This window comes from Gastrolobium bilobum, unplaced genomic scaffold, assembly GCF_033153095.1.
Source record: "Gastrolobium bilobum isolate Gb01-03AN ecotype WA unplaced genomic scaffold, APGP_CSIRO_Gbil_v1 utg11324, whole genome shotgun sequence".
Lineage (NCBI taxonomy): Eukaryota > Viridiplantae > Streptophyta > Magnoliopsida > Fabales > Fabaceae > Gastrolobium > Gastrolobium bilobum.
This window is the reverse complement of record NW_026897832.1, coordinates 67,777-89,566: the sequence shown is the minus strand read 5'-3', so window position 1 is coordinate 89,566 and position 21,790 is coordinate 67,777. Positions and strand designations below refer to the sequence as shown.

Genomic DNA, 21,790 nt, shown 5'->3' with positions numbered 1-21,790 from the left:
ATCATTTTTTTCCAAAGAACCAAAATGCGATACACATATCTTAAGCCATTATTAATTCTTCCCATATGATGTAGAGATCTATGAAGTAAAAAAATCCCAAACTGTGATGAAAGACGCAGAGTAGGGAAATAGTGCGGCGGGGCGACAACGGCGGTAGAGAGTGTGGTCAGAGAGAGAAGGGGGAAGAGAGGGTATATAATGACCAAATCAGGACCGTCGGATCAAAATAACCAATCTAACGGTGAAATTGATTGGTAGTAACATTGGTAGTAACCCTATTTGGTTGTTACAATATCCTATCCCATTGTTTTATATTAAAAAATATATAAAAAATTGTAAGTATCGTTTGAATTTTTTATAAGTTATATGTATCTTATTTTACATGAGAAAAATAAATTTTTTATATACACAAAAGCGAGGTGAATTTGATCTCTTTTTTCTTCTCTCCTTTTATATATGGATCCTACTTATAATTTTATTTTTATTACATAAGATAACTCATTTTCTACAATATAAGAAAAATTATTTCCAATGTTTTATATTTAAAATAGGGATTTGCTTTTTTTGCAGTTACTGCAGATAAGTTATCTGCAGTAAGCCTAATATGACGTCGTTTTGGGGCGAAAATCAGGATATTTTTGTAATTTTAATTTATTTCAGAGTTATAATAGTCTTTATATTTATATTTTTTTAAAATTTCAATACAAAAACGACGTCGTTTTGGGAATAAAAGCCATAACTTATCTGCATTAACTGCAGAAACATTTTTCCCTTAAAATAGTCAGATGTTAATTTATAAATGACTTAGTTTAAAAACTTTTATAAATTATATTTAGACAAGGAATTTTATGTAGGAAGAGAGGAATTGGGTAAAAAAATCTGCGACCCCGTTCTCCTCTCGAAAAACACAAGTTATCACGACCGGCATAAAATAAATTGAAGATTTTAAAAGAGTTATGTCGTAGGAAAATTGATTGTGTAATGTTATAGAGATTCGTTTTGCGTGCCGTAATTTTCTTTTTTCTTCAAAAAGTGTGGGCCTACAAAATGTTGTGTGTATAGAAAAGTTTGTTGTGTCATGATAAATGAAAAATGCAAATTCCATAAATTAAATTACATAAGTTTTGTTTTTTTGTTTTTTGGGTACTAATTAAATTAGCTAAAATGATTTGAGTGTAATACAAGAGCTGAAAATATAATATAGGAAATAGTTGTATTTTTTATTTTTGCACTAGGAAAAGGTGTGTCTATGGTTGGTGAGTTGGTTGCAGGGCGAAGGGAAGCCTGCCTCGTGTACCTACTTCTCTAAGTTTGAATCATCCTTCTCATGTGGTGCAGACATCAAATAATTTAATTTTTATTACAAAAAAAAACTAGTTTGGTAAAAAGGAGAAAAGAATTTATAATTTTTATTCAAAATTATTTATCTTATGTTACATTAGTATAATTATTTTATATGAAATAAAATAGTGTAATCTATTGTTTTTTTAAATAAATAAAAATAAATCATACAATTTTATTTGTATTGTATAAGATAATTATCTCATGTAATATAAGATAATTATTTATGTTTTTATTAATTATAAAAAGACACACGTCATTTTCTAAATATAATGTGTAGTGACTTACTCGCGGCTGTTTAGGGTTGAATATTATAATATATTATTAGGAATCGAAATGTATATTAAAAAAAATAGAAAAAGGAAAAGGAAAGAGAATTTATATAGAGCAGAGTAGCGGGGGATTCTGGTTTATTGTGTACCATCGAGTGAGTGGCGATCGGAATCGGATCCAGGTATAGCTTATTGTCACAGATCTTTCTTTCTTTCGATCCACAAGCCTCTTAGGGTTTCTTGCCTCATAGATTAACTAAACCCCACCTTAGATTTTTCTATTGTCCCTTTGTTTTTATATCTAGTTCTTATGCGTGTTCTAGATTAATTATTATCTATTCTAAAGAAATTTGTTGATGGATTACGGTTTTTGTGACTAGCTTTGTTTCATTCAAGTTTAAGGAAGGAAAGCAAGATGTGGGGTGTTATAAGGCACAAGGTAAGATATTTGCCTTTGTCTGGTTCCGTTATTCCATTGTAGCTCCATTTCACACACACTTTTTTTTGCAGACTATTCGCCCTGCCTTAACAGCATTCAGACCTTTCTCTTCTGCCGCTAAAGAGGTATTGCTTTCTTCCTTCTGCCTCCACCCCCCCACAACAAATTCACTTTAGAAAATAGAAAACTCTGATTCACCTTTCGATTTTCAAACGGAAATTATGCAGATGTCTGTCAGAGATGCTTTGAACTCTGCACTTGATGAAGAAATGTCAGCTGATCCTAAAGTCTTCTTGATGGGTGAAGAGGTCACCCACTTTTTCCCTTATATATATATATATATTGCAAATGAATTATTGTTGGCCTCTTCTCCTTCTTTTTCCCCCTCCCCGTTTCTTATGTTCATTTTTGGTTGTATTTAAGTGCAGGTTGGGGAATATCAGGGTGCTTACAAGGTTAGTTATGGGTTTCCAGTTGTTGGTGCTGTTTCTTGGCTAGTTGTGGATTTAAGAACCTGATTAACCATTACCTGTTAACCTTCTTTCTTCTTTCATTTTAGATATCCAAAGGGCTGCTCGAGAAGTATGGCCCCGAGAGGGTTCTCGATACTCCGATCACTGAGGTTGATTTTTCTTAACAGACTTCCTCATTCCTTTTATACTTTTGCAACCTCTGATTTGCGAGTTCTTAATCATGTCCTTCTGCCCCTTCTTTTACATGCGTACATTTATAAATCATCTTGTCACTACATTGAGTTTTATTTAATAGCGCATCGAAATTGATTCAAATTTGGTACTTCTTATGTCTCTGGCCCTCTCCAAGTTTTAGTCTTTTAGACCTAGTCATTATCATATGACAAGAAACTCAATTTTTTGCAATGAGAAATTCATTGGTATTCTATTTTCAGTTAGAAATTTATAGAATTCGAAACAAATTGCAAAATCCAAACTATTGCAAAAGTGAATATTTTATTGTTGGTATTTTTGCTTTATTTTCTGAGCTAGTAAGGTGCTGGCATGACTTCGTAACTGGCATAAAAAGTCCCAAGCACAATGTAATGAGATAGATTTGGTGATAAAGCACATGTTTTTACCTTGAACCTTCTTCAAATAAAACTTGCAAGATTTTGGTATCCAAACACTTCTGATTTTCTCTCTGTACTTGCCAAGGGCCAAGTTTTAATATGTTCGACGATCCATTAATGGAATCATACAACAAAATAAACAAATCATAATTTTAATATTATGGTGGCATGGGGATATGAATTCCTTGGAAATGGGCATGGGATGTTATGTTGGGCTATCTTCTTCATGCTTTGCTGCCTCTTAACTTTTTGTAATGGATTTCTCATTTAACATGAAAATTGACTTTTCCTTCTTCTTAACTCTTAAGTCGCTGCTTAAAATTAATACTTTAAGTTGCCATGTTTGATTACGTTTTCAATACCATGGGTGGTGTTTTTTCAATCTTAAAAATTAGATAGACAGATGGACTTTTAATAATCAAATTAAACTTATAATTTCTAGGAAAAAGAACATGATTTATACATGGTAGCAGCTGTTGGTTTGATGTAATTTGTTTGTTAAATATAATGCAGGCGGGGTTTGCTGGGATTGGAGTTGGCGCTGCTTACTATGGTCTAAGGCCTGTTGTGGAATTTATGACATTTAACTTCTCCATGCAGGTTAGAGTTTATCTTGATTGCATCCTTTCTCTCTGAGCGTGCACTTAAGTGGGTGATTTACTTCTTATGGAACCACTTAATTTATGTATAATATTATGTCTTATAAAGTAGGTCAATGGTCACCCTAAAAAATTATTAGATGGAATCTTAGGAGTTATGTGCGATAAGAATACCAAAGTTATGAAGTTTCCAGCGAATAGTGATTAATTCCACAAGGACAAGTGTTTATTTCCCTGTGAGTCTGTGTTGAACATCATAGTTGGCAATCCCGGATGGAAGCATGGAGCGACCAACCCCAAAAATGCTATACCGATTAGCGAGATGACTGCTCTATTGAAGACTGCATATACAAGAGTAATAAGCTATACTGTAAACAATCATTTCAACCAAAAAGTTTAAGGTGTCAGGTGAAGGTCAAATTAATGGTTTTATATTTCTCTAACACTTGGGTGGACAATGCACATGTACTAACAAATTTCTCAATATTTAATTATTTATTAATAGAATTGCGGCAATGAGGATCAAATTCGTGACCACTTGGTCGCAAAGGCTCTGATATCATGTAAAGAACCATTTCAACTCAAAAGCTTTAGCTGTTAGGTGAAAGCCACATTAATGGTTTTATATTTTTCTAACATATACAACATGTGAATCAATGATAAAAAATTAAAAAATACTCAAAATCAATGATATATTCATCATTAACAATCAAAAGTCATAGTTGCACACAATCACCATTAATCTAAAGCATAATTAACAAGTCAATAACTAAAAAGTCAAGGAGAATAAGGAAAAGAAGTATAGTATGAAATCCTAATTAAGTTTAAGCCTATAACAGAGGTGGGATGGGATGGGAGTTGCTATGCAGAACACATAATGCTAGTGGATTGCTGGAAAATGACATTAAACAATGGAAAATGGTGAAGCTCAAATCAGAGGGGGTGGCAGGATGGAAAACGAAGCTTTCTGGAAAATGACAAAGGGCTTGGGTGGAAAAAATGGTGAAGTTCGAACCAAAAGGGGAGGCACAACAAAAATCACCTCAGAAATTAGGAGAGAGAGAGAGAGAGAGGAGGGGGGGGGGGGGGATGATGATGATGAAATTCATGAAATCAGCAGTAACAGTTGTGATTTTCTGTGATTGGGAGCTGCAATGTCCTCTCCGTTAAAATACGAAGTAATGCTCTGCACGTCGCGCCATGAAATCCCTGTGATTGGCTACCCTGTTAAAGATATAAAATTATGGATTTGTGTTTGGAGGCAAGCTATTGATCTCTATATTGGAATAATAGATTCAGCCTATTGTTAACAGTGCCACTCATAGTTGACTTTGTAAATAACAGTTCTGTGGTCTTTAACTAGTACATTGAATGTCACATGGATGCCATATTAATCAAACAAGTTTGTTAGATGGCAGGCCTTTTTGCTGGAATTTCGTTACTTGTTAACTCTTATTTGCTTCTGTGTTCAAGTATATTCTTAGATCTGAATCATCTTGGAAGGTGAAATCTCTTTCCCCTGCATGACAGCATACCCTTTTGTTTGCAATCTTAATATTGGGCATTGCTCCCTTGAATATTGAAATACAAACGAATTGTAAAGAATGTTGTGTCAACATGTATAATGACATTTACTCTTGGGCTTTTTTGTTAGGCAAAACTGCCGTATCATCTTGTTGGCTTATTAGCCTCTGGATCAATTTTATCTCACTCATTGTCTCATCATCTTTTTAACTTGTGTTGCAGGCAATAGATCACATTATTAATTCTGCTGCAAAATCAAACTACATGTCTGCTGGGCAAATATCTGTACCTATTGTCTTTAGAGGACCCAATGGTGCTGCTGCTGGGGTTGGTGCTCAGCACTCTCATGTATGAATCTCCAAGCTCCTTTTCTGTACAAACTTTTCTTAACTATTTCTTTGCATTACCCATTGAGTTTTACTATGGTTATGACCTAATAGCATAGATAGTGTAGGTTTTGCCTCACTTAGTACCCTGCAACTTTGCTTTTATGCAGTGTTATGCTTCTTGGTATGGCTCGTGCCCTGGGTTGAAGGTTTTGTCACCATATTCATCTGAAGATGCTCGTGGTTTGCTTAAAGCTGCTATAAGGGACCCTGATCCTGTTGTTTTCCTTGAAAATGAGTTGTTGTAAGTTGTGCTGCTTTGATTAGTACATGAAAATGAGTAGTCGGAAAATTTCAACATCATTTCTTGTTTTAAAAATATTTAATTTGATGACATATGCCCTCTAGATACGGTGAGTCATTCCCTGTTTCGGCTGAAGTTCTTGATTCCAGTTTTTGCCTTCCCATAGGAAAAGCAAAGGTATTCAATTATCTGTGATATATGAAATAAACCTCACTTTTGATTGTTAGAGTCATACTTGTTATGTAATAATGAAATCTTATTGAATCCTTGTTTGCTTCATGCATTTTACCTTTAACAGATTGAGAGAGAAGGAAAAGATGTGACTATTACAGCCTTTTCAAAAATGGTTGGCTATGCTCTCAAGGTTTGTTTGTTTTCAAAAATGGTTGACTATTCTAGTGTGTATTGTTTGCTTGTGTGCTCAATTTATCATTTGCTGAGAAGTATGTCAAATAGATATAGGTTTGTCTTGCATATAAATATTAAATAATTAGAGAAGAAACAAGGAACAGTAAATATTTTTGGATGGGTTGGTGTGATATGTAGTGTTTTAAATTTATTTTTAGAAAAAAATCAGTATCTCTAACCCCTTTCTGTCCTCAAAATGAAGAGAACATTTGTAAATAACTCTTTTGCTTGGTATTTAGGCTGCTGAGGCACTGGCAAAGGAAGGAATCAGTGCTGAGGTAAGCCTTGCAATAGTTTATTAATAAACTTCCCCCTTTCTGCAAAACTATATTTTGGTTATGATAATGCTGACTGATGGTCTTGTACAAATAGGTTATAAATTTGCGTTCAATCCGGCCACTTGATCGATCCACTATCAATGCTTCTGTCAGAAAAACCAACAGATTGGTGACAGTTGAAGAAGGGTTTCCTCAGCATGGTGTTGGCGCCGAGATCTGGTTTATCTCTTTACATTGACTTTTTTGTATCTTTCTGGTTAACTCTTTGAAATCATGTAATTTTTTACTTCTCTTGAGCAGCACATCTGTCATAGAGGAGAGTTTTGGTTATCTTGATGCACCAGTTGAGAGAATTGCTGGGGCTGATGTTCCCATGCCTTATGCAGCAAATCTGGAAAGAATGGCTGTACCACAGGTAATGCTTGTTAAATATTAATTTTGCTTTCTGTAAATTTCTCAACCTGATTTGGAATATTTTAGTTTTCTTTATCCGCAAATTGATAAAAAAAAGTATTTCTATTTTTAAATGGGTGAAATAATAGCCGAGGTGATGACTTTGTATGACAGAGTTTTGTATCTGTAGAAAAACCTGATGCTAACTTGTTGAATGTTTTGATACCAGAAATTTTTTTGAAGGGGCAAAATTATACTGTAAATTTTTTCTTTGAAGTTATAGTTATTTATATGACAAACAAATAATAGATATGGTGCTTACAACTCAAGGTTTATGTAGATTTTGAAGGGGGACGAACATTATATATATAACCAAAAAATTAAAAATAATGCTCACTTCTATAGGTTTATACAAAAGTGAAGGGGGGCTAACTCCTCTGCTAGCCTCTCCCTTGCTCCACCCCTGTTTGATATATGTGTATAGATCATTTAAATCTGGTTTCTTATTGGTATATGTGGATGTTCAGGTTGAAGATATTGTTCGTGCTGCAAAGAGAGCATGCTACAGATCTGTGCCTTTGGCTGCAGCTGCTTGATTTTATCTAGTCCTAAAGTTTTTCATATCCTGGTTACTTCTTTGGTAATCCTTGATTTTACCAAAAACAATCTTTCGCCAAATTTCCACCATAAAGCAGCAGAAAGAAATTGCAACCAGAGAATGCTGGTTTTACCCGTGGATTATGTTAGGATATGGTTTAAAAGATTCTGATGTATGCATAATACTGTCCAAATTTTCAGGAGTAACAGATGCTATACATTTTTTCCCCTTCTCTGCATATCTGGGAGGAAGTTCATGCTTAATAACTTGGCTAACAATGACACAAGGCGGGAAGTTTTGTGCATTTTTTTGAATTGTGATTGGCAATAACCAAGTAGTCATCTTTTTCATTACATTATCGAGTTTTTTCCCCCCTTCTTTCTAGGGGACCACTTAAAGCAAAGTCTAGCTCGCTGTTTTGGGTTAATCCTTGTTTAGTTTCATCTGCTAACTAGAGATATGCAATGTGGTTTGTATGATTTTAGTTGCATTGTTTTCTAATGCGATGCGATGTGATCCCTATTTTTTTGGAGGGGCATATTTTTACTACCAAAAAAATTCACTACTTATTTGATCATCATTGGATCAAACAGAGTGAATGTTGAAAAGTTTCGGAAGAGAAAGAAAATGTTGATTCAACGGTAATTAGATAGGTAATGGGTTGATAATGAATTTTTTTAGTTGTAAGAATATCTCCTCTATTTTTTGTGGGTCAGGTCTAAATGTGCAATTACTCAAATATTTGCACATGTGTTTTTGATGACAGAAAGAATGCAAAAAAGATGTGTTTTAACTAAAAAAAAAAGCAAATTAGATAGCCTTCATGTATCACATAAAAGTATAAATAAAATTTAAAAATAATTATTATTTAGGTGGGTATCATCGTTGCATAATAATAATAATTAGTTAAAAACCTTTGAGAGTGTAAAGAATGAGAGAAAATAATTTTAAATTTAAATTTTAAAATTAACAGTAAATGGGACTTGTACATATATACATGTTAAAGGGAAGGATCATTAAGGACACGAATGTAATTAAATGTGTTAGTTATGAGCTATGCACAAGTGAATTAATTGTAAGTTAGTTTATAAAAAGCTACATTCTTACTTATGTTTAATTTGTTGTAGTATAATGATTTATGTTAAAGATTCAAATCTTGACCTTCAATTGCAAACAATTATGTTAGAAATATGATATAAAATATAACATAATTCATTTGTTTTTATTTTTGGGTTAATTTGATTGATGCTTAAGTTGCAAATCTTTTTTTAACAGAGCCTATAGAAATGTATAAGGAAAGTAACGGAGAATCAGTACCTGCTTTAAATTCTAAAAGACTTAAAAAAAACCTACACTGTTTGTTGGCCTTTACTCCCAGTCAGTCATTCTCTGCTTTTTACCATAATTCTACTTGACAAATATTGCCGATAATGAGAAACTGATTGGCCTTAAACTTCTGTTTAATATCCTAACTAAGTAAATAGCCAATGAAAATTGATTTTGTTTGAAAATTGGACTGTTTTAGAAATGAATGCGTATTTACGTAACGCTATTCTTTTAAGTAACTTTAGCCTCTATGGCCTGATTTCTCAATTGAGAAATGACTAGTCATGTTCCATTATTAAAGACCAGTCAATATATTTAGAACACCAATATTGAATTTTATCTGGTGGTTCGTTAGACTTGAACATGTAATGCTATTTCAGAAATAAGACGTGCAGCAGTTTTCGTCATTGTCAACATTAACATCTATTTTTTTTGCATGATATAAAAATTAAGGAGATTCCAAAGGGGACGAAATATAGAAACTGGTCATGTTCATGTACAACAAGTGTCGTGTCCTTGACCATCCCATTTTTTTTTCTTTCTATAATTACCAAAACAAAGAGTGGAATGTTTAGAAATTAATAAATGACATTCAATAGATGAATGGTGCTCCCAAAAAATTAAGTTAAATTCTACTGGTTTCTTTTAAAATGGAAAAAAATAATAGAATTATTTTTTAGTGTTAATTTACGTGAACTTAAAAAGCTTTTCTTTGTAGCTTTTTACTACTATATTTTCTTGAAATTTAAAATATAATTAGGAGCCTCTCAACTTGAATTAGATTATAAATATCTCGTAGGAAGAGAAAAATAATAATATATAACACAGTGAAAATTCTTTAACCAAAAAGTAAAATTGAATGATTAATATAAAAGCTTTTGCATCTCATAGTATAGGATTTTTTTTATTCTTTGTTGTTTTGAGGGATAAAAGAGAGTTTATTTTATTTTATTTTTTTAGATAAATCATAGATATTTTTTCACATATGACAATTTTGTACGAGACGGATTTAAGATTAAAGTTTTAAATTCGTGCAAGATAATTAATTTTCATGGAAGGTATTGTTTTGAGTCTTTTGACCAAGCAAGTTTTTGTTAGTATTTTAGGCCGATTATAGCAATGTATGAGTCATAAAAATGGAGAGAATGGAAAGTGGAGAAAAAAGGAATAAAGAAAAGGGGAAAGGAAAAAGTCAAGAAATAAGAAGGTTAGGAGAAATTGTATTGTTATTTGTAGTATAATAATAATAATAATAATAATAATAATAATATTTAATCAATAATTATTATAACCCTTGGTTCAAATGTTCAGGAGTTCCGAGGTTTCGAATTTAAATGCTGATAATGGAAAGTCAGCCTATGTAATCTGACAATGCAAGGATTAAATAATAATAATAATATGATAGGTTCGGTCATGGTCATGGGTGTGGTGTTTGCGTAAGCAGAGGAAGCGGTTGAAGAAAGAATTGGTGTGATTGGGATTGGGAATTTTGACCTGGTTGTTGGGCATTGGCATTTCCGATTGTTTCACTCTAATTTGCAATAACAATCAATAATAGCATTGGTACAAACAAAACAAGCAACAACAGCAAGCAAGTAGAAACAAGCAAGTAGAAAGAGAAGAAGAATGAAGAGCTCTCTGAAAAAGTTGCGAGGTCTGGCACTTCACAATCACAATCACAAGCATGATTCGAAGACCATTCTGCCTCTGGGCCAGTTAGACGAGCTGGCTCAGGCTACCCAGGCACGTGCGCATTCTCTCTCTCTCTCTCTCTTCTCTTCTAGAAACTTGTTTTAGGGTTTCATGGAATTGAATCTTAATTGCAGGACATGCAAGACATGAGAGATTGCTATGATACCTTGCTTTCCGCCGCCGCTGCAACCGCCAGCAGTGCTTATGGTAGGTATATTCATAATTCATCGACAGTTTCTGCTTAGTCATATCATCATCATCATCAACAACAACAACAACAACAATCTCTGCTTTCAGAATTCGCCGAGTCCTTGCGGGACATGGGCTCTTGTCTTCTTGAGAAAACCGCTTTAAATGATCATGAAGAAGAAACTGGTACTGTTACTGTTACTATTATTATTCCTTCCTATTACGCTTTATCCATCTCTAATCCTCTATCTCTTAACTCTTTAACTAACCACTTCCCTGTTGCAGGAAAAGTTCTCCTCATGCTTGGCAAAATCCACTTCAAACTTCAAAAACTCATTGATAACTATGTCACTCCTAATCCCATCTTTTTATTTCATCTTTTCCTTCCATTTTCATTTTCTAACCTCTTTTGCTTTTCAATTTCAGCGTTCTCACATATTCCAGACAATCACCATTCCCTCCGAGTCTCTCTTGAATGAACTTCGAATTGTTGAGGTTTCTTCTTTTAACCCTGTTTCTTAGCTATTTCCATCTATTACACAAAATATTGTGTCTACTTCTACATCAACTTCCTTGAATTTTGAAATTCAAACTGCACTTTCTGTTTTTCTCCTTCTTCATTGTCCTGCCTCAGTTAAATTCTTTACTTAATGTAAGTTTTTTACGTGCGTGTTCTCCTGTATTTATTCTGGATTTTATTTAAGCTTTGAGACAATATAAAGTGCCTGTGACTAGAAGATTGATCAGACAATTACTGAGACATCCTAGTGAGATAGGCAATTTATCTTTAGGGCTTCATACATATCAATATAGGAATCCTGAAGCTTGAGGATTCAAAGTACGGCTGGAAGCTCGTTTCGCTCTGTGATGAATGTTAGATTATTGAAGGATTTAATCACAAAATGCAATATCTTTTAAGCCTTTTACACAAGTTCCTTCAACTCCTTAATCTAGATATAGCAGTAGTGGGATATCTGCTGCCTGAAAACACAGCTGTACCAAGCTGCTTCTTAGTTATTCTTCTCACCCACCTTTAGTAACTTCATAAACTCATAAGTTCACTCTTGGGGTTATGGAGACATCTTGAAGTGTTATTCAAGTTTGTTGTATAAATGTCAATGCTGGTTAAAATCGCAACTCTTTGTTATTGCTATGAGTCTATGACTTAAGAATATATTTATTTTAATTCTTAAACTTAGGTACTGTGGTGACTGTGATCATTCAATTTACTATGCCTTGCCGCATAATTCTTTATGGAGGACCTTTAGTAATTTTGATCAATGTTTTGTTTTTTGTCTTAATGCTGGAGCAGGAGATGAAGCGACAATGTGATGAAAAAAGGTTTGAAATGTTATGTTTGATCTAATTTTGTCTTTGAATGTGATACATGTCTTATCATTTTGTTTAATGATCTGCAGAGATCTATATGAGTATATGGTATCAAGATATAGAGAAAGAGGTAGGTCTAAAGGTGGAAAAGGGGAAACTTTTTCGTTGCAGCAATTGCAAACTGCTCGTGATGAATATGATGAAGAGGCTACATTATTTGTTTTCCGATTGAAATCTCTGAAGCAAGGACAATCGCGTAGTCTTCTAACACAGGCAGCACGTCACCATGCTGCTCAGGTCTTTCTTACTCCCTTATTTCTTCTTAAGAACCGGGAGTTCTTACCTTTTAAGTTTTAATTTGTATGTTGATTACTGTTGCTTTCTGTTATGCCCCAAAACAGTTGTGTTTCTTCAAGAAAGCAGTCAAGTCTCTTGAGACAGTAGAACCACATGTAAAATCAGTAAGTGAACAGCAACACATTGATTACCACTTTAGTGGTCTTGAAGAGGAGGATGAGGATGAAGGTGATGATGGAGGTGACCATGACGATGGTTATGATGAGAATGATGACGGGGAGCTGAGTTTTGACTGCGGACCAATTGAACAAGAACGAGATGTTTCTGCATCACGAAACTCAATGGAGGTACCTTAAGTAACCAGGAATTTGTAATTTTTCTCTCCCCATTCTATGCTTCTCAAACTTATTTAGAAACGGATGTTTAATGAAGACTGAGTAACTACCTCTACGAACGGGCATAAATATTAGCAGGCAAGTGATTGTGCACACAGGCAGTGGTTGGTGAGGGGTTTAAATCCTACTGCGTGCTAAACAGAACATAAGTAAAAACAAAATTAAATAGTGAATGAATGAATTCATGGGGAAGAAATGCTTAAGTTGTTAGGCCTTTAGGGACCAAAGTCCACGAGCATCAGAGTTGTGGGTAGAGTAGTTTTGTAGCCTTATGCACAGAAACTTGACATCCTTGTTTGTATGAATGTGGCTAATTGCTCTAAGTGCGGAAGTAATATGATTTGGTTGGAATGCTAGATGGACAGATTGAACAAGAACTCTAGAAGAAAACTATGGAGTATTAACTAATGCATAAAAATGCTATGGAAGTTTTCATATAACAAACTTTTGATCATGAAGATTTTGCATCAGAATTATAGATATGGTTTTAATTTTCAAGTCTATAAAACACTTCTATTAGCTTAAATTACTCTTAAGTTTCATGACATACTGCTTAACCATTTTGCTTCCTTTCAGCTGGACCAGGTGGAACTTACACTTCCCAGATGTTCAACAGCTGAAGCTGCTAAGGTCTAAAAGATGTTTCAATTATCTTTATTTTCCTTTCTAATATACAATTTATAATACATAAGAGTATACCTAATGAATTTTTGTTGCTCTATTTGTAGGAAAACTTGGATAAGCTTCAAAGGAATTTGTTTTCCTTTAGGGTTAGGCCAGGGAGCCAATCTGCCCCACTTTTTCCTGATAATAAACCTGATTCTAGTGAAAAACTGCGACAGATGCGCCCATCTTTATCACGGAAGTTCAGTTCATATGTGCTACCCACACCGGTTGATGCAAAGAGTTCAATCTCTTCAGGGTCAAATAATCCAGTGCCTTCCAAAATTCAGACAAATTTAAATGAACCTACAAAGAATTTGTGGCATTCCTCCCCACTGGAACAAAAGAAACATGAAAAATTTATCGGAGATGAGTTTTCTGGTCCTGCTGTTAGAAATGCACAGTCTGTACTCAAAGAGAGTAACAACAATACTGCCTCCACGAGATTGCCGCCTCCTTTGGTAGATGGTCTTTTATCCTCAAATCATGATCATGTTTCTGCTTTCTCTAAAAAGATTAAAAGACAAGCTTTTTCTGGCCCACTGACAAGTAATCCTTGGCCCACCAAGCATGTCCCAGCAGAAAATGTTCAACTGTTCTCTGGACCTCTTTTACCAACTCCAATCCCGCAGCCTCCATCATCATCTCCAAAAGTATCTCCTAGTGCTTCTCCTACCTTAGTGTCTTCACCTAAAATTAGTGAGCTTCATGAACTTCCGAGGCCTCCAACCAGTTTCCAATCCAATTCCGGGCTTTTAGGTTTGGTGGGTCATTCAGGTCCATTGGTGTCCAGAGGTCAAAAGTTTTCGGCTGCAAATAATTTGGTTTCATCAAGTGCAGCATCTCCACTGCCAATGCCACCTCAGGCTATGGCTCGTAGTTTCTCCATACCTTCTAGTGGTGCTAGAGTTGCAGCACTACATGGGTCAAGGGCACTGGAATCCTCTCATAGATCGTCTATATCTGAGGATATTACTTCCCCTCCTCTGACGCCAATAGCATTATCTAGTAGTCGGCCATCATCAGATGGCTGAGTTTGTTGCTCTGGATGTTTAGACTGGAGGTAACTTTTAAACCAGGGTTGTTTTGTTTACTTTTTCTTATTTACTGTTTTCTTTTCTGTGGATTTATTTGAGCAGTCGATGTTAAGTATGGAATTTAGACAATGTGGAAAGAGTTTAAGTTTCATATATAAATGGCAAAGCCTTTGTCTCAATTTGCCTGGTTTGCAGTGGGATAAAATGCAAGTGAGAGCTAATCCCTAATTCTATATCAAGTACATGAAACGCCATTAGTATATGGACAAACTACTGTTGAGCAAATTCTATCTTCAAAATAAACTAGCTGACCTCCATACATATACTTTCTAGAAATGCACGTTGGGATTAAATATATTTACGGTGCAAGCATTTGATATTTAATGGACTTGACATTTAACTATGTTCTAAGTTATTTACAATATCAGGTGATACATGTAGAACGCACTTCATTTCTATTTCATACCGTTTGCTTGGTAACATGTCCAATTGGCGGGGTACATATTTTAGGACATGATAAGCCAGTTTTACTATAGGCAAGGAATTTTTAGTTCAAAAATGTTGGTTGTAGAAATTGTTGTTCCAAATGGTTAAATACGGTCATGATACCATTAAAAGATGATTTAATTTAGAAAATGCCTTTATTGTTCTTAGTTCCTACTACAATCCTTTAGGAAATTTTAGTTTAACTTCAAAAGATTTTATCTTTACTTTCTGTTTTTCAGGGATATGCATGTTTATACTAATATCAAGCTATGAACCCAGGTATGGACAATTGTGCAGATTAGTTCCGCTCACGACAGAAGCAAGCCATGTTTACAACCTGGGAAATTAAGCTTAGGGTCAAGTTTTGCTTCGTTGCAAATTTGTAAATATTATTTTTTCTTGTTATTCTTTTATCTGTCACTATCATTGTTAAATCAACCTTATAATGGGCGTTTGTCGAATTTTTATTGCAATAAATGCCCATTAGTTCTATTGTTAAAATATGCATTTAAGCAATTGATAATAACCAGTCAATCACGCCTCCCCTTTCACGCGATCCAATTGTCTATTTAAGTTTTGTGTGTCCTTCGGTAAATGTTGTTGTTTTCGGTCGATTTTTTATTTAATCATTTCTAAGAACAAATCAAAACAACCTCAGAGAATCTTTTATGGATTTGAGTTCAAATCGTGCTTTTGATTTATCTGCCAACAGGTGGAGTTCGTGGTAAGATAGTGAGTAGGGTTCTTGTAAATGTTGACACGATTTCCCTGCCTTGTTTTTGGAATGTTAAATGGTTGATCACACGTTTACGCTGCATGTAACCATCGAAGAAAGCAGAAGTGAAATGGACTGGCATGCAATTATGACTTACGGGTGAGTGAGTGGAACCACGCCTTAAACTGCTAGTCTGTGGGGTATAGGTACCTGTACCGTAGCATTTTCTTTGTACTGGTATACTGAGTTTAGATCAGCCAATTATTAGGTATTCTTGTTGTGGACTTGTGGTGGGTGATTTTCTTTAGAAGATGTAAGGAAAATCCGAGTCCCAAATTGGATTGGTCTGTTATTATCATCATATATATATATATATATATATATATATATATATATATATATATATATATATATATATATATGGGAAAGATATTGTGACAACCAAGTTGTGTTACTACCAAGTGACTATCAATCAATCTCACCGTTAGATCGATTATGTTGATCCTACAGTTATATTTATTTCTATCTTTGTATGGTCATGATTTTTCAAATTTAATACTTTATATTTATTTTCATCTTTGTATGGTTATGATTTCTCATATTTAATGCTAAAAGCATTAAATATGAGAAATCATAACCATACAAAGGTGGAAATAAATATAACCATTGGATCAACATAATCGATCTAACGGTGAGATTGATTGGTAGTCACTTGGTAGTAACACAACTTGGTTGTCACAATATCCTTCCCCATATATATATATAGGGTTTTATAAGAGTTATGTTGTAGGAAAAGTGATTGTGTAATGTTATAGAGTTTCGTTTAGTGTGCCGTAGTTTTTTTTTTTTGCTTCAAAAAGTGTGGGCCCCAAAAAATGTTGTCTGCGTAGAAAATTTTTTTGTGTCATGTTAAACAATGATCCGTTTATAATTTTTTTTTTACAAATTACACTAAGTATGACTGGTCATAAACTTTTGATTGAAGTATGACCGGTCATACTTAATGTAGCTTGTAAGAGTTTGTAAACAAAAAGTTTGTAAATATAACTTTTTCCTATATATATATATGGGTTTGTTTTTTCTGATGTTACTTTAGATAACTTTATCTAATGTTCATCAAAACGACGTCGTTTTGGGACGGAAATCATGGTATTTTTATAATTTTAATTTATTTCAGGGTTATAATAGTCTTTATCACTCTAATTTTTTAATTTTTCAACCCCAAAACGATGTCGTTTCGATGAACATTAGATAAAGTTATCTAAAGTAACATCGGAAACTTTTTTCCCTATATATATATATATATATAGGTAAAATGATTTCTGCAGCCACTTTACGTACAACAACGACAAATGTATGATTATGATTCCACACATTTAATGCTTTCATTCTTTGTATGGTTATGATTTCCCGCATTTAATGTTTTCAAGTATATATATGACAAGTATTTGAATGCTACACGTACAACAGCTGCAGAAATGTAAACACACACACACACACACACACACATATATATATATATATATATATATATATATAGGATAGGATATTGTGACACCCAAGTTATGTTACACCCATGTGACACCCAGTCAATCTCACCGTTAGATCGCTTATGTTGATCCAATATATTTATTTCCATATTTGTATAGTCATGATTTCCCAAATTTAATATTTTATATTTATTTCTACCTTTGTATGGTTATGATTTCCCATATTTAATTCTTTTACTTTAAATTTGGGAAATCATGACCATACAAAGATGAAAATAAATATAACCGTTGGATCAACATAAGTGATCTAACGGTGAGATTAAGTGGGTGTCACGTGGGTGTAACATAACTTGGGTGTCACAATATCCTATCTCTATGTATATTACAAGTGGACATCTCAAACCAATCCATACTAGCTGTAGAGATCGGAGACCGAGAAAAGGATCGCTGATGTCCTAATTCAAATGCATACTCATAGTATTGGTAGTTTGGTACAAGCTAGTCATTTAGGAACGGATATAAGGAAAATAGAAATTTCCTATGACGCCATTTGCACGAGGATTGGTTTCCATCAGGTCGTTATATGGTAGATATAATCTTTCATTTGCAGCTTCCTCCAATATCATATCTGACGAATCCCATTAATTCTGGTCCTGTAAGTCTTGGATTGTTCCGGAAACTGTAGGAAACCAATCAGTTAATGCTCTCACACTTCTAGATGAACCACTTGAGGGGAATTAAGGAATGAAAATATTAAATACTAACTAAATTCGGCTAAAGAATAGCATTGAAAAGTCGTTAGTAAATTATATGAATGTCATATTATATGTTGCCAAATAGTAACAAAGTCAATATATAATTATTGAGATTCTTCACGGCCCTCCAGAGAATTTGAATAGCTTCCTCACTTCATTGCCTTTTTTATATTTTTGGTAAATACTCAGACGATTATTAGTTTTGGACTCACCTTTCTTCAGAGAACTTGGAGAAGGAGCCAGATGTGGGGAAGGTACCGCAAAGATCATTGTTTGATAGGTCTCTACACAGAAGAGAATCAGAATAAGAGATTTGGAATCCTGAAAAATGAATTTGACTTCCTGAAAATTAACAATTGAGATTGTGATAAAATATATTTATATGGTTGAAATTGTTTCGGTTGATTTTCTAAGATCGATGTTATAATTCCGTAGCATATCTAAGTTCAGGAAAGCAAAATCATTGAAAAATATAGGATAGACTGACAGGATTTTGAGGTTTGGCAGTTTAGTGAGTTTCCTTGGTATTCTTCCTGTGAGCTTGTTGCTGTTGAGTCGCCTGCATCATTTCATTTGGTTAGGCTTGGTGAACGGCTCACTACTCAATTAATATTTAATTTACTGATGAGTGATTACTTTAACTCACAAGAATTTGATATTGGAGAGGTTGGAGAGGGTGGGAGGGATGGAGCCAGTGAGGTTATTATGGTAGAGACCCAAGCTAACCAGGTTCTTGAGGTCTCCAATTTCCTTTGGTATTGGACCCACCAAGTCATTCTTGTACAATTCTCTGCATAGTCAAACCAAATCTCATGTTCACTCTTTTGAATAACATAAAAAAACTCTCATTCATCATTCAACCAATCCATTAAATCAGCTCCATGCATTTAGTGATGTAAGACAGTTTCCAAAAAAAGAAATATAATAACTTTGCAACAGCCCTTACAGAAACTGAAGGCGATGGAGTCTCCCCAGCTCTGGAACCAAATGCCCAGATAGTTTTGCGTGCCCGAGGTCTCTGCATGAGTATGCATTATTAGACTTTGCGGTTCAAGAACTAAAGTAAAAGAGAAAAGGAACTAGTGTAACTGTGACTGTATCCAGTATCTAAGAATTAATGGTCAAAAGTCATTTCAACAAATAATACTAATCAAACAATTAGTTAAGAGGTACTTGTCCTAATAACTTATGGGGGACATATGGAGAAGCGTCCTTGACACTTGAGTGACACAACAGTACACGGCCCTCCCAAGTTCAAACTCAAATAAGATTACAGTCTAATCAGTAATCAGTAATCATAATCTTCTTTTCTTCTTCTATTATATATTGCTGTGTGGCAGCATAAAGAAAATAATAATTACACTTGATTTGAGAAAATATTGGAAAATAAATAACAGAGAAAAAAGAAGAGATCAGAGGATAAGATGACGTGAATTACAGTCGGATAACCCGCTTATCATCATCACAGGTAACGTGAAACCATGTACATGGATCCACCAAAGTGGGATCCCAACTCTGTAGAACGTTATTTGGGTCTTTCACAGCTCTTCTGAACGCGTACAGAGCATCACCTGTTCATTTTCAACAAAGCAGAAAATTCTGAAAATATATTCTTCAAAATGACCTGATAGAATATATATAGATATATATATATATATATATATCAAAAGGGGTTTACCTTCGGAGTTTGCACTTGCAACAGCAAAAAGATCTGATAGGAGAAGAAAAATGGAAAGAACATGAAAGAGCGTGCTGGTCTCCATGTACTAGCGACCCTGATTGCAGAGAGAGACGAGAGTTGAGAGCCTTAACCCTCACACCGACAGACACCGACCGATGGTTCTATAACACGAACATGAACATGTACTAGAGTCGAGAGTTTCCTCTTTCTTCAATGCAATTATGCTTTTGGAATGGAAATCACAATTTTGTATGGGGAATTTTATAGAGCCCGTAAATGGAGTTTCTCCCACTGTTGACACACAAATAGCAATGCAATCCTACGTGTAAATTTCACTACACTTTCTTTAAATAATGTTCAAACATACATACAAATGTTTCCCTTATGTATCCACAACTATTAAATTGTATGTGTAAGTATATGTATCTATACATAGCAAAGTTCGATTTTTGACTATTGTGTCCCTTATTATATTAAAAATCATTATTTTGTTCTCTTTTTAAATTATTTAAAAAAATTGACATTTTTCCCATACATAAAATTAATCTGCTGAAGTTTGATCATTGACTGGATCTCATACTCGAGTACGTAACCTACATACTCGAGTAAATCTCTTGGGATGAAGCAGACTGGATGTGTTATATGTTTATACTCGAGTATGTCACAAGATACTCGAGTACTAAGGTCTTGTACTCGAGTAACTTACGGTCCGAAGCCCTTATCTCAAAATTATATATCAATCTGTTTTTGTTTGACTGTTGACTGAATCAAACAATCGATTATATAAGAGCCACTTAATTGATTAAGTGTCGGTATGATAAGGTAATCTTATTTAATCAATTAACTTTGCCCATGTCAAACTGTTTGATTGTTAAGTTACTCCGCAGGTGTAATCAATTAACTTATGACTTTGGTGTCCGAATCAGGTATTACTCCCGTTGAGTTTAAGGTGGCACAAAATTTTGGTACTTTTAACATAAAACGTGTCTGAATCAGGTTTTTTTTTATTCCACATGACTTTTCTAGATCTATGCGTTGACAAATTCATGAGGGGATTTGGTCAAAAAAATTTCCAAAAAAATAATGCTTCTTTGTACCTTGTTTGACATATTTTTATCTTTGTGAATGATGTTATTTAAATTTTCTTTTTAACACTAACAAATAATACTCGAGTATACAACTTGAATACTTGAGTATCTACTGTTTTACGAAAAATACTCGAATATATTGTGCTCTACTTGAGAATATAACTCGGTCAACGGTCATACAATGGCAGATGAGTGAAATATTTTGATACAGATGCAAAACGTTAATATTTATTTTAATTATGGATAAAAGGGTAAAAAGGCCGCAAAATTCTACAAATTTTACACTTATCATAGCCATGTGCATCTTTATTCTTTCCCTTCATTTTTCTACAACTTGGGGTTTAATTACAGTTGCAACCCTTGAGATGAGTGGGAAAAAATGTGTCAATAAAAACACTATTATATTTATATCTTCTCGTTTTTTTATTTAAGAAAAAATTTATTTGTACCTATTCTCGTTCTCAATTATGCAAGTTTTTGTTTGAACTTTTATTTACGTTTCTCGATAAGTTTTTACTCACTTCAGATAAAATTTATAATTTATAATTTTTTGATTAAAGTGTCTCTAGAGTCTACAATGCTTCCTCGTGACCAGCTTAATTAAAATAGAATGTATCTTTTTAATTACTAAAAAATAAAATAAAATAGAATGTATCAATTTAAAAAAGTGAACTTGAAGCTTAATTACGAAGTGTACACAGCTTAATCATTATTCTATTTCATTCCCTCTTTCATCCTTAATTTATATAAAATCCTCCTTGATTTTCATATGCAAATTCATTTTTAGTTGGATAAAGTCAAATATATTTTTTGCTAGCGATTTGGTTAAAATACAAGTTTCCGTGTAGATTGTACATATAATGTGTGGGTAAATAATATTAGATGGGTCTCTGACCATAAACACTATATTAACCTTTTTTTGTGTGTGGGTACAAGTATATCAGCCTTTTAATATGCATGTGTAGACATAGCGAGACTTGTAAGAAGAGGTACAAGTATAATGTGTATACAAAGTTACAAACAATCTGTCTGGCATACCTGTATCGTTTTACTCAATTAATCCACATACCTAACTAAATTG

General features: G+C 33.9%; 3 protein-coding genes across 4 annotated transcripts; 2 read left to right on the top strand and 1 right to left on the bottom strand.

Moving 5' to 3' along the window:
• Window positions 1–1,666: 1,666 nt before the first annotated feature.
• Window positions 1,667–7,934, top strand: LOC133310677 (pyruvate dehydrogenase E1 component subunit beta, mitochondrial). The gene is made up of 15 exons (XM_061511638.1): window positions 1,667–1,795; window positions 1,994–2,052; window positions 2,124–2,177; window positions 2,280–2,360; window positions 2,481–2,507; window positions 2,612–2,674; window positions 3,650–3,736; window positions 5,482–5,607; window positions 5,756–5,889; window positions 5,994–6,066; window positions 6,188–6,253; window positions 6,537–6,575; window positions 6,670–6,794; window positions 6,876–6,990; window positions 7,496–7,934. Exons 2-15 carry the CDS (start codon window positions 2,029–2,031, stop codon window positions 7,562–7,564), a joined length of 1,083 nt encoding a protein of 360 aa, XP_061367622.1. The 5' UTR covers window positions 1,667–1,795; window positions 1,994–2,028; the 3' UTR covers window positions 7,565–7,934.
• A 2,439-nt stretch (window positions 7,935–10,373) lies between these two features.
• On the top strand, window positions 10,374–15,426 carry LOC133310689 (uncharacterized protein At2g33490-like). 2 transcript variants are annotated; one of them, XM_061511655.1, is made up of 11 exons: window positions 10,374–10,635; window positions 10,719–10,791; window positions 10,882–10,959; window positions 11,059–11,120; window positions 11,200–11,268; window positions 12,086–12,114; window positions 12,192–12,399; window positions 12,504–12,746; window positions 13,371–13,424; window positions 13,523–14,520; window positions 15,260–15,426. In XM_061511655.1, the coding sequence occupies exons 1-10, from the start codon at window positions 10,519–10,521 to the stop codon at window positions 14,489–14,491; spliced, it is 1,902 nt and encodes a 633-aa protein (XP_061367639.1). In that variant the 5' UTR covers window positions 10,374–10,518; the 3' UTR covers window positions 14,492–14,520; window positions 15,260–15,426. The 2 variants fall into 2 exon arrangements, with proteins under 2 accessions (XP_061367639.1, XP_061367640.1); XM_061511656.1 differs by having other exon boundaries at window positions 15,220–15,426.
• A 2,090-nt stretch (window positions 15,427–17,516) lies between these two features.
• LOC133310695 (leucine-rich repeat protein 1-like) lies at window positions 17,517–19,827 on the bottom strand. The gene is made up of 7 exons (XM_061511663.1): window positions 19,619–19,827; window positions 19,379–19,511; window positions 18,887–18,958; window positions 18,587–18,730; window positions 18,428–18,499; window positions 18,153–18,224; window positions 17,517–17,864 (listed from the first exon to the last, which is right to left on the bottom strand). The coding sequence occupies exons 1-7, from the start codon at window positions 19,701–19,703 to the stop codon at window positions 17,786–17,788; spliced, it is 657 nt and encodes a 218-aa protein (XP_061367647.1). The 5' UTR covers window positions 19,704–19,827; the 3' UTR covers window positions 17,517–17,785.
• Between the last annotated feature and the right edge of the window lie 1,963 nt (window positions 19,828–21,790).